Here is a 12,584-nt window from a genome sequence, read left to right as displayed (position 1 = left end):
GTTATCCGAGTCAAAGGGCGTTTTGTGACTGACGTTATGGGCATTACCTGATCTATGTCATAGGTATTGCAAGCTGCAGATAGACCCTTCTCATTCTAGCGGCCGCTTCTTCTCTTCTTTCGTCGGCATCTTCCATCCATCCATCCATTTTCCAACCCGCTGAATCCAAACACAGGGTCACGGGGGTCTGCTGGAGCCAATCCCAGCCAACACAGGGCACAAGGCAGGAAACAATCCTGGGCAGGGTGCCAACCCACCGCAGGACTCGTCGGCACCTTTTCACATTAAACCTGATTAAGTCAGTGTTTGTGTTGCAATTACTTAGTACGTTTTTCTTAATTTTTCACTTAAGCTGGCACTTAAGTGTTCAACCTGCCTGAAGAATAATTTAAGATATGGAGAGGTAGGGGAAGTGACGGCGAAGGTGGTGGGAAATGAGAACGGCACACGTACACATGCGTCACAAGGCCGCCCTGCTGCCCACTGCCGAGAGTTGATTCTGCAATAAAATAAAATAAAAATAAAGAGTGTAATAAAAAAATCATCACCCGGAAAGCGGATAGTGGTATATATGTACCAATTTTCACGTCAATAGGTCAAACGGTTTGCGAGCAACAGGTGATTTAAAATCCTGGACAGACAAACGGACAGCCATGGTAACGTAATATATAATAAGATTAGTGTGGAGGGGGGGGGGGTTCAGATTTTATAACGTTTTAAGGACCTCCGCTTGAAAATGTATGGGAAGCCTATGCGCCAACCGACAGAAGAGACATATGTGAACGTGTATGACTGCGGTTTTTTAACGTATGTTCTTGACAGTATAATCCGTAACCTTTGGGTTCCTTCATGCCTGAGCTCGCGTGCGCCCTACGCGTCCTTCGTCGATGCAGCATCTACTTGACTTTAGGCTTGTTGAGCATCACATTGAATCGGCGACCTTTCGCTGTGCATGGTGAAGTTCTGTCTGCTCGACTTTGTTGTGAATTCACTCCCGGGTAAATACAAAACACTGTGTACTCTCAATCGTAGTCACGTAACTCCGTCCGCCACTCCAACCCACTCTTGGGAAAACCCACTGCTGCCTTGCTAAGTTTGTTTTGGAGCCCACTTTGCCGACACATTTGAAAAGGAGAACAAACATTCCACCTTGACATCTTCTTGGCCGAAAGCTGATGAATCCAAAATCCGAGTTCTGGTTCTGCTGCACACTCACCCATTTATAGGGATCGGTGCAATGCGTGAATGTCCCCCGTCGCTGCAAGGACCCTGAAATCCTCGCTGCCAAGCGAGGGTGGGGAAAATATCTGACAGTCACACAAAGCCCACGTGGGCAGCGTGAATCGTAAATCAATCAGTACGACCGACGCGATTTCGGGTAAAATGAATGCGCTTCAAGAAAAGCCCAAACGCTGACGCAAATCCGACTACAACAACCAAACAACTACACGGACGCGCGCGCTGCCACGCGAAACACTAGCATTTAGCCCCCGCGAGTGAGCGCGCGCGCGCTCTACATTGATTATCGTGGCAGTCACGTGAAGAGGAGGTTGCTCAAGCGCGAGCTGCGTGAATCACAACTGAATTTTGAAGTGAAGTGACACGCCTACGCACTCCAGCGGCTGGCGCTCTGTGAGCAGACGAGTAGCTGCGACTCGGCTCGGCGGACGGGACTTCAGGTATGTGCTTCTCTTTAAACGTACTTAAAGCGTCTCGCTTTCCTGCCATGTACAGACCGGGTGACGTGATAGCAGACACCAGAAACCTCGTTTAACTCGTAGATTGAAGGTCTCTTTAGTCAAGGGTTCATAGTAAGAGGGTATTTTTTAAAAAAACAGTAGACGGGGACACGGGGCGGGACTATGTCCAGTACCGTTTTCCAAAGTATCAACTACATTAAATGAGGATGGGGTTATACGAACACCGATATACAAACTCTGTACTGTAAAATGAAGTGATAGTGTTGAAGCTTAAGAAACAGCAAATACTGCCGCTTTGACTATTAGGAGAGACCCATAGAAGGAACAGATGTGTTTACTAGTACTGAGAAAAGCGCTATATAAATGTAATGAATTATTATAACCAGGAATGTGGGGTCTACGGATGACTGAGGAAGAGCTATGTGTTTATATAATAGAACAATTCATTTGACCTAGACTGGAAGTCCAAAAAAATCAACATACAGTATAACACATCCAGTTACTTCTTTCAGCTGAATTCCTCTTGCATTCATAAAATATGAATCACAACTAAGTTGATACAGCAGGCATGCCACGTTTGGAAGCATTTGATATAAAGGCTATTGATACGTTTAGAATTAAATTATTTAAATAGATATATAAGATACATCTCTATATTAAATTATTTAAATATATGTACAGTATACATTTACTGTAAATGTATGTAAATGTTGCATTGATTTGAATTGTTCTTTCAATGTTTTATATTTGTAGATATGTCGGTAAGTATTCTCAATAAGCAAGAGTTATATTGCAATGAAATTGACCTGATTATTTACTAGAGAATTGGGAAGTGGTCAAGACGTAACATATACTGACTGTATATTTGGGAATTTTAGGAAGTGTTCCATAGCTGTGAGGTGGCACAGCTGACTTGGTTCAAAACCCTTCCAGTCAATATCTGTGTGGTCATTGCATGTTCTCCCTTCCCAGCATGGGGTTTCCTCCCGCACACTAATGACAAGCAGGTAACTTAAAATTGACCCAGTGTGCACAAGTGTTCCCTGCAATGGACTGACACCCTCTTGGTTCCGTTCCTGCATACGGTGTCACTGGGGTGGGCTTTGGCCATCTGTGACCCTAAACTTGATTCAGCAAGTTTGAAATGGAGGCACATACTGTGTATATAAAAACATCATGCTGGGAAACTGTCTGTTTACTGAGTACTGGAGACTTGAGTGACTGTCTGCTAGTGAAGCTACATAGATTGGAGAAATATTATTTTTATAACCCAGTACTAGTTACATAGTGTTATTGAGAGTTTCCTAGTCTGCAGTCTCAAAATTTAATTTTAAATGCTTGTCACTGACAGAACAGAAAGGATAATTTTGATAAGGAAATATGGCATCCCATACTATTATGGCAGCTTTCAAACAAATTATGGTTTTTGGAATAAATGATTTCAAGTGCTTAAAGAAAAAGATATTACAGTACATTTATGGAAGACAAGAGTGCAGTTACTATCAATGTTTTAATAAAAAAAAAATCAAAACACAGTGTTTTATTTTTCAAATGAATACTTATATGTTCTATGTTACAAAAATCAGGTTAGTGCTGGGATAGAATTAATTACAGGTCTGATCTTTAATACAATATGTCTCCGAGACCTATACTCTCATCTTCCATGGTACTAGCATGTACAGTATATTCTCAAAACAACTGATGACAATGATGCCTAAACTTTGTTTTTCTTATTTTTGTGGTCCTTTGCTTATAAATTGTCTTAATTGAGAACAACAGATATCAGTAGAGGTTATCTGCTGTATAAGACCTCATCATCTGTTCAATTTGAAAAACAGAATAATTCAGTGATATGGGGAAGCAGATTAAATGAGTACAAGAGACCTGAATCTCCACGTAATTCCTGTTTTACCCACAGAGGCACAAGAGTAGGAGAGCATTTTGCTACAGTATATAGATATGGACACAAATAATAGTCCCATTGAGCAGCACATAATTCTGCTTTTTGAAACCATGGACTCACATACTTTCTCAAGTGTTTCAGAATGACAAAGAGACATGTCTTAGTAACAAGCACATGCAAACCTCATGCAAATATACCGTGACATTTTGACAATTCTGTAGGTCAATTTCTTGGTAAAGCAGAACTCAGAACTTATTTTTGACAGACCAGATTTAAAAACAGGAAGTTTAACTAGCTTCATTAGACAAAATACTTAAAAAACTGAAATGGTAAACCAGCAACTGCAAAAAAAATATTTCAAACCAAGGCCATGAATCTGTCAATGAAATAATATCCAGCAATGACAAGAGGCTATGTCTTCAGGATGGGCTATAGAAAATCCACGCAGATACAAGGAGAACATGCATACTTCACACAGTGACCAGACTGGTAAATGATGACAGATCCTTGTCACTGTGAGGTAGCTGTGCAGATTAATATGCCATAAGAGTAGAAAACATCGAGTGCTTAAAGTAATCATGTCCATTATCGATTTTGGGTAATAATGCTACTTGCTTTTCACAACTTAAGGTAGAACAAGCCCCATGATATTCCCTTCATGCCAGAGATTAGGAAGTGTGAATGTGAGATTTATTTTTAACATTTTTTGAAACTCGGAGCACAAGTCTTGTAAAGTCCAGCCCTGTCAGTGCTAGCATGTTCAGTTTAGAATGGAGATGTGGACAGATTAAGGAAAGAAATAGGAATAATAGGGAAAATCAGGGGAAAAGAAAGAATGCTGTTAACATCAGTAAACCTAGCATAACCCACAGAAACAAGAAATGCTGCATGTATTTTGACTTTATGCCAGAAAAATGCAAGCAGATCTGGTATAGACTCAAGGATGGCAGTATTTAGTACCGCCTGATGAGATAAAATTGAACTGCCAGCGAGGAAGTTGCCAGGTCAATACCTTCCACACTGCACAATTCCGCAGCAAGTCAATTAACCAGTTTGTGCTCCACTGAAACAATTGCCATGTATCCTGATCTTCTAAATCACTGTATGGAAAGGCTGCAGCTAATCTGATAAAGATGAGAGAACTGCTGGTGACCGCAAACTGAGTGGTGGGAGTACAGCGAAGACGTATTGAGACGGGAATCCCCTGAATGTAATACAAAGATTTCTGCAAATACCTATGTGACATCAGGACTGTGGGGGCTGACTGAGTGCATTTTTACAGGTCATCATCAGTGTGAGGCGGAAAGGAGTGTGAAGCACAAAGAGGGCAAGGCGTGCTTCTCAGTGTGGAGTTGACTGGCCAACTAGCGCATCATGAAGACCTGCACCGCTCTTTTGCCGCTGGCGATCTGTGGATTTTTTCTAAGCTGTGGAGTGTTGCACGCATGTGATAGTTGGGAGCCCGACAGAAGTAACATACACAACGTCTGCTGCAAAAAGTGTTCTGCAGGTACGTATCAGAAAAGTATGTAGCTGACATACAGAAGGAGAATGCTGAGCATAAAGCAACGCATTGAAGTGTATGTGGTATGAGAAAAATGTGGTTAACACTATTCATGTAAAGGGAGGCTTACAGAGTGTCAGGCAAGGTAACTGTCAACATTAGTATTTGTATTGCACTCAGCCACCGATGGTCATCTATTTTTAAAAGACAAGCTATCAGGCTTAATACCTACTGTGCACAAAAAAGATATTTTTATAAAATAGAAATTGAAGTTTTGTCGCTATTCCCAATCCCTTAAAAGAGTTTTAGGCCTGCAGGTGGTGCCATAGCGCTGCTGTTTGTAATCTCGGCACTTTGTTCTTGTCAACCAGAGCAATATTTATTTTTTTCGTATCTTTCGTGCTTGAGACGTGAGTGCGCTCTGCAGTGGAGGGCTACAATAGCCAGGTCTGTTTCCAGTCTTGAACCCACTGAATTGGATTAAGGTGTTTGAAATTGTTAAATTACTTTGTACATACTAGCATTTAATCCTAAAAATCAAGTATTTACTTTTGGTAATTGTTTCATGCATGATTTTATTATCAGTGTTTAAATAAAAGTGTTCACAATGTTTATTATTATTAGAAAATGAAATTAAATACAGAAAATTGTTAACTGACCTTATAAAGTGATTATGACAGGCCGTCTGACAGCGCTAAGACATGCCCTCAGGTTCTGATCTTTTGTCATACTACAGTATGTCAAAAAATGAACATGTACAGACACTCTGAGTAAACATGAGATGAGACTGAGTAGAACCCGCTATGTGACCTTAGGCCAGATAATACTGCATCCCCTAAATCCTGGACAGAGTCGCCTCATTCTTTAGTTTACATTGGATATCAGGTCAGTGGAATTCATCAGCCATGCAAACCATCAAAATAGAAGCAGAATCTGTAGCTTGAATAATCTAGTGGTCTGTTGTGGAACTTTAGTTAACCATTGCAGAGACTGGGATCGGATTACTTTGAATTCCATCTATTGTTGGAATTCAGCAGAAGCAGATGTTGTTGATCTCTCACAGGAATGGGTCCAGTTCTGTAAGAAGTTTGTATCTTATCACCATTCACAAGGTTATAAATCTGGGGATTCCGGTTTCATCTCTTAGTCCAAAATGATGCTGTTAGGTCAGTTGTTGTCTGCATATTGCTCCATGATGAATTTGTGTTACATCTGCCCAGTGATAGGCTAACAATGGCTCCTGGCAGCTCTAGTCAGGATTAGGGAATATAGAAAGCAGATTAGAGAATTGTATATATTAAAGTTTGCAGACTCGAGCATTAGATTTGCTAACTAAAGGATTAAGACAAAACCAAAGTTATGAAACTGTGTTTTGGTTCTGTCGAGGTGTCTGTAAATCTCATGTGTTTGATCTCTGGTAGCCAGGCTTCTTTAAAATAGAAAATTAGTAATAAACAATAACAAGAAGAGAGAGCTGCGGTGGGTTGGCACCCTGCCCGGGATTGGTTCCTGCCTTGTGCCCTGTGTTGGCTGGGATTGGCTCCAGCAGACCCCCGTGACCCTGTGTTCGGATTCAGCGGGTTGGAAAATGGATGGATGGATGGATGGAAGACGAGAGTAGTCTACTGTTAAGAACATTTTAGCTGCCGGGGAGCATAAAATAACAAAGCATGTTTCCCGTACATCCTGGCTTTTTGTTTATTAAACCAAGAAACAAAGGAGAACAGTAAATACTTAAGGAACCATCTGTAATTTATTTACCTGTTATTTTGAATGACCTTCTTAGGTGATATTTAGGTAGTGCATACTAGAACTAGAATTCTTATATATATTTTTATCTGAAAATTTGTCTAAGGTTCTCGCCATACCGGAGTGTGTGGACCTGATCAATCCACTTTGTGTGTTTCCTGTGTGCCCGGCACCTTCAATATTGACCCAGAAAGTTCTTCTTGCACAAGATGTCGGATCTGTACTGGTAAGGATCAGAATGCACAAGGGCCAGTAAGATTTGGCAAGTGGGGTGTTTCAGGTGTCGATATAAAACTCTTCTTTTCTGTATAGGTAAACTTACTGTCAAGGAACCTTGCACAAGTACAAGAAACACAGTGTGTACCTGTGTGGAAGGCTTTAAGTGTGTGGATGCAGAATGTTCCAGGTGCATAAAGCAATGTGGCAAAGGAGAAGAGACCTTCGAGAGTGGTAAGTAGTTTTTACAACTTGTATTGTAGTTCAAACAAACACAAAATGGAGTGGTTAAATAAAAGACCATTTTTCAACTTGACTTGAGGGACTAATGTCACCATCTTCACTGTTCTAACTATGTAGCAATTAATGTCTGTTGCCCAAGCTGTTCAGGAAACTATGCTGACTGCTAGTATTGTCAGGACCTTTGCATTCTGACTGTAAGCTCTCACTTGAACTTTAACTAGCTCAATTAATATATCATTAGCCGCCTACTTCTTCCACATCACTAAGTGAGTCACAGAGTGGAAAATTTGAAGATGACCGTCAATTCAGCATAACCTTTAGGGTCAGGATAAGCAATAAGTACAGCTTCACAAGGGGTCTTTATGAGTGGGCGTTGTCAGACTTTAACAGCAACAGCCCAGTCTAGCAGCCCGATGGAACTTTTTTCTAGTAGACAATCCATGCCTGTCTTACCTGATTGAAACATGTAAGAAAGGTGAACTGCTAAGTAGGCTATGATAAAGGAGATACAGTACTTTACAGCATTAAGTAAATGGGACTGATGAACTATGCTCTTTGTTCTGGTGAACAGGTTGCAAGAAATGTGATTCTGGAACCTTCAATGACAAGGTGGATGGGATTTGCAAGCCATGGAAAAAAAGGTACTTGATACCTTAACATGTGCTCTGAAGAAGAGCAGAAAGAAAATAAAGAAAACAGATTAAGAGATGTTGAGGCAATAATGGACACAGTTTGTAGTCCTGGCCATTCTCTTGTTCACTATTCTCTTATGTTTTTAGATGCAGAAATGGAGAAATTATTAAGCAGAACGGCACTGCTGAAAGCGACGTGCTCTGTGAGCCAATCCAGACTACACCAAGCACAGTGACTGCCATGACTGTCGTGGTTACAAAGAAACCCAACACTCAATCAGGTGCTCCACCCATTATTTTCTGTTCTGAACCTTTATTTTCCATTAGAAAGTGGTGAGTAGAAAAATATTTTTTGGCAGAACTGATGCAAGGCATTACCAAATCTGAAAAGCGTTTACACAGAGTAGCTACCGTATAACGTCATCACAAGGACTGCCACACATATTCAGTCTAGGGCACATCCAACGGAAAACTTGCTGAAATCACTCTTACAAAAGGTGCTGTCAGAAAATGAAAAAGTCACACAAGAGAGCGCTTGAGAAAAGACACTTGCTCTCTTGTACACACAGTCGAGCAGGGCCTTGTTTGCTTGAGGATACTTGAATAACGATGCATACAGTATAATCTTCAGCTTCTGCTACAAAAGATTGACAGAGATTTTTGACCACAATACTGTTGAACCGTAGATATGAAAGTAGAAAATACTCAAGCTTGCAACAAAATAGGAATTTGAATAATTCTTTGTTGGAAATGCATATATAATCTGTCATCTTCATATTCAAGTAACAGGTGTAAATAAAGTGTAATTTCTATTCAAGTGCAGCACAATTTACTCATCCCAGGGGTCACATTTATAAAACTTTGCATGGATTTGATTGTGAAAGTATACTTACACCCAAAAATAGGAAAATGCGTAAAATTTGATTGTAAAGCCTGGCATATGCACAAGCATACCCAACTTACCCTTATAAATCACAGTCATCTTGTAAACGTGCATTTGTGAGTACACCTCAAACTGTTTTACTTGACATTCTGAAACAACCGTATATGGACCATGCTAAACAGTCTTGTAAATATGTAATGTACAGATTTACTTGTAAGGCGAGACAATGTTGACAAGAGAAGAGCGGTAAAAAGCAAAACTTTGAAGAGGTAGAAGTTTGAGTCTCTGAAGTACAGGTATGCAAAAGATCTTTATTTGATGGCCTAAGTGCAGGTTTCACAAACAAGTGCAAATATGTTGGATGGTAACATGTGGTGACCTCTAAGAGCCTCACCATGCCTGAAACTTGAAAAAATAGTCCGACTTCAAGGTAGAGGTGAAGAAACTGATTGTTTATCAGTGCAGAGTGTGAGTGCAACTGAGACCAGAGAGGCAGAACACATACGTGCGCTCTGATGTGCAAATAGAATCAATAGTGAGAGATGCTTTATGATGCATCATTATGTCAGAGCAGTATGGAGAAACGGATGTGGCAGAAGTGACAGCTGCAAAGGAATCAAGGGAAACACATAATGTGTGCTTTTGAGAGAAATAACCACATTAGTACATTATATACAGCTGTGAGACTTTTAATAGCAATCTTTATCTTGACATCATGGCTGCTGGTGAAGATGCCACTAAGGAGAACTACAGTGTGACCGGTCTCAGAGTAGTCTCATGTGCCACCCCAAGGCCCCCCTCCACATGTGGTCAGTGTGTCCAGGGGTCGTCATATCCTAACAAAAGTGATCACAGCCATCCAAGAAGTGAGTCAGAAGCTCAGAGGAATCAGGGGGGTACTAACAGAAATATCTGAGTCATTAAGAGGCACATCACATCCAAATAATGCCTTAGAAAGAGGAAATGGCAGCTGTCTCAGTAGGTGGGTTAAGAAGTGGGGGTCGTATGGCTCCATATCAATGAGGTTGAGGGTTAAAAATGTATTATGCAGTCACGATGCTGCAGACGTTCATTGGCTGGTAGAGAAGCCTCCCACCTGACACATCCAGACTCGTGCAGTTAAGGAGTCCTATGGTGTGCTCCACAACTAAGCAAAAAACGTCTGCCAGTCCCTAAAAGCTCATTCCTTTTGTAAACAAACCCTTCATGTAGTACAAAACATGCCATGTTGTGTCAAACCACTAGGCTTTGAATAGGCTCTAGGGCTTGATATTTATAGCTTTCTGTACACAGGGAGTGAATCAAACTTCTTTTCTTGCTTAATTCAATTTTTGACAAGGCATTGCATTGGTTTCTAATCCTGAGAAGTGACAACAGGTAGCTGATATAAACTGAGGATAACCAAAAAACTTCTTTTGTGCAAATTCGCATAATTGGCCCTGTTAAAAAGCAACTAAAATAGTCTTTACAATGTACTCCTCACTTTTCAGGTTAAGTGTATTTGCCACATCAACGTACATTATTTATCAAGGGTGTCATCGTTTCCCAGTTTCTCCAAAATGTTGCGTACAGTTAGGTGAGAGTTGCCATGAGTATATGCAAGTTCTCCAGTCAAAGTTTCTTTTATAAATCCCGACTTAAATTTGTGTATGCACGTTTTGGGTTTCTTTTTTGTGTCTATGCAAGTTTTATAAATGTGACACCAGTAAGTGCTTCTGTTTGTTTGAACACTTCCATGACAATCTTTTCATCAATAAGTCGGCTCACACTGTTTTCAATTTCCACAGGTCTAGAAATGGCTGCTTTGTTGACTGCTGCAAGCGTGACCATGATAGTTATATTAGTTGTGCTGGTGATGTTTTTTGTGACACACATCTACAAGAAGAAAGGTGCAGGCTTACCAGGTGGGTGTCTTTGTGTGTGTATGTGAGGGAGCTGCAGGGGGCCAGCTGTCAGGTTTTAAAGCCTCATGTTAGGGTAAGAGTTTAGGGGTCCTAAACTTACTGTATATCAGCACTAAATAGTAATTCTCATCTCCATGTCTCTCAGTGGCCAAGACCCCTGTTGTCCAAGTTGCCCAAGAAGAGGACACCCGAAGCTGTCGGTGCCCTGAAGAGGAGCAGGGAGACAGTGAAGACAGCAGTGAAATGTGCAGCAAACTCCTGTTAGCGTGACACACCACTCAGACAAACTAAGATGGAGTAGCATGGTGTATGAACACACTAGGATGAAATGAAGGACTGTGATGAGCATTTCAGATTTTATCCTCATCTTCAATTAAGACATTTAATTCTATAGGACTCCAGTTCAAGAAGACTGAACCGTCTGTCACCCTAGAGACTCATGGATGTGCATGCAGCACAGATGGAACGAGAAGTGACAGCTTCTGAAACTGACACCGAAGACATTTTGCCATTTTTGAACAATTTACCAACATCACTCCTGCTAATGCCTATAGAAGGAAATTGTCCATTTTTGAATGGCTCGCCCACATCACGTTTGTCTGGATGCTCAGAGGGCTCCCATCAATCCCAGTCCACATCTTTTGGAATACTGAAGATGTCATGCTAAACTCTGGGAAAGCTCATGGAATGTCCCCTGCAGGGCTCTCCATGGTGACAATGTGCCATTACTTTTAGGAGAGCAGTCTTTCTGAAGTGAACCTTTTTTTGTTTCTTTATGTACTTTGTTATTTCCCTGATCTATTCACCAGCGGCAACACTCAGGAAGCTGACAGAACCACACATGCCAATATTTAATTCAGACTGCCAGTCAGTCAGTCATTATCCAACCCGCTACATGCTAACACAGGGTCACGGGGGTCTGCAGGAGCCAATCACAGCTAACACAGGGCGCAAGGCAGGAACAAATCCTGGGCAGGGTGCTTGCCCACTGTATTTTTATGTAATATATGTATTTTTTTTATTTTCTTCATATTTCTTATAGTATACTGTATAGAAGATGCATTATTTTTTTAATCAATAACTTAAAAAAATACATTTTGATGTTTTTAGAATATGTTTAGAACATTTTGGAATACATGTCTGTATGTTTGTGTATCTGTGGTAAATGTTTTGTAAACACTTTAACTCGAGAAAGAATGGACTGATTCTTACGAAATTTTGCACTCACTAGTGTTTAGAGCCAAGTGGGGTTTGGGTGAATTCCAGCTGTACAGCTTTGACCTTGTAAGGTTTAAAGTTTATAAAATCAATGCCAACAAAAGCCAAACCACCACTCAAAAAGAGTTGGAAACAAAGGCTTGTGAAATTTAACTTCAATTCAGAGTGTGAGCTTTGAGTTTTTAAAGTTTAAAAAGTTCAATCCAGTACCATACAGCTAAAGCCTAATTGTATAGAATGATTGTTTCCATTTTATGCCTTTATTCAATTTCTGGGATGTTGTTTGTGGTAGAAACCTTTTGTTTAAAAAAAGAAAATCAAAAATGGAGCAAAAAAAGACATTTCGCTACTCAGTCTTGAACCAAGGACCTCTGGTTTATGAATCAGGAATGTGAGCCCCCAGACCATCCCAGCTGCATGATGGAAGGTGTTGGGTTCTGTTCCTTCTCTAATTTGGAATGTCTAAAATGAAATAATCTGAGTAAAGTTTGCATAGTTACAGGGGAGGTGAGCCATTATTTGATTATTCAAGTTTAGGCCAAAAATGTAAATCTAAGAAGAGAGGTGAAAAAGAGAGTGCAGGCAGGGTGGAATGGGTGGAGAAGAGTGACAGGAGTAATTTGTGACAGACA

General features: G+C 40.6%; 1 protein-coding gene across 1 annotated transcript; it reads left to right on the top strand.

Annotated features, from left to right (window-relative positions):
• Positions 1 to 1,544: 1,544 nt before the first annotated feature.
• Positions 1,545 to 11,675, top strand: LOC114656026 (tumor necrosis factor receptor superfamily member 9-like). Its single transcript, XM_028807401.2, has 8 exons — positions 1,545 to 1,679; positions 4,886 to 5,113; positions 6,963 to 7,082; positions 7,169 to 7,306; positions 7,887 to 7,956; positions 8,095 to 8,228; positions 10,618 to 10,734; positions 10,880 to 11,675. Exons 2-8 carry the CDS (start codon positions 4,978 to 4,980, stop codon positions 11,002 to 11,004), a joined length of 840 nt encoding a protein of 279 aa, XP_028663234.1. The 5' UTR covers positions 1,545 to 1,679; positions 4,886 to 4,977; the 3' UTR covers positions 11,005 to 11,675.
• The last annotated feature ends 909 nt before the right edge of the window (positions 11,676 to 12,584 follow it).

The sequence above is a fragment of the Erpetoichthys calabaricus genome, chromosome 8, assembly GCF_900747795.2.
Source record: "Erpetoichthys calabaricus chromosome 8, fErpCal1.3, whole genome shotgun sequence".
Lineage (NCBI taxonomy): Eukaryota > Metazoa > Chordata > Cladistia > Polypteriformes > Polypteridae > Erpetoichthys > Erpetoichthys calabaricus.
Note: the sequence above shows the minus strand (reverse complement) of the source record. Positions and strands in the feature narration are given on the sequence as shown.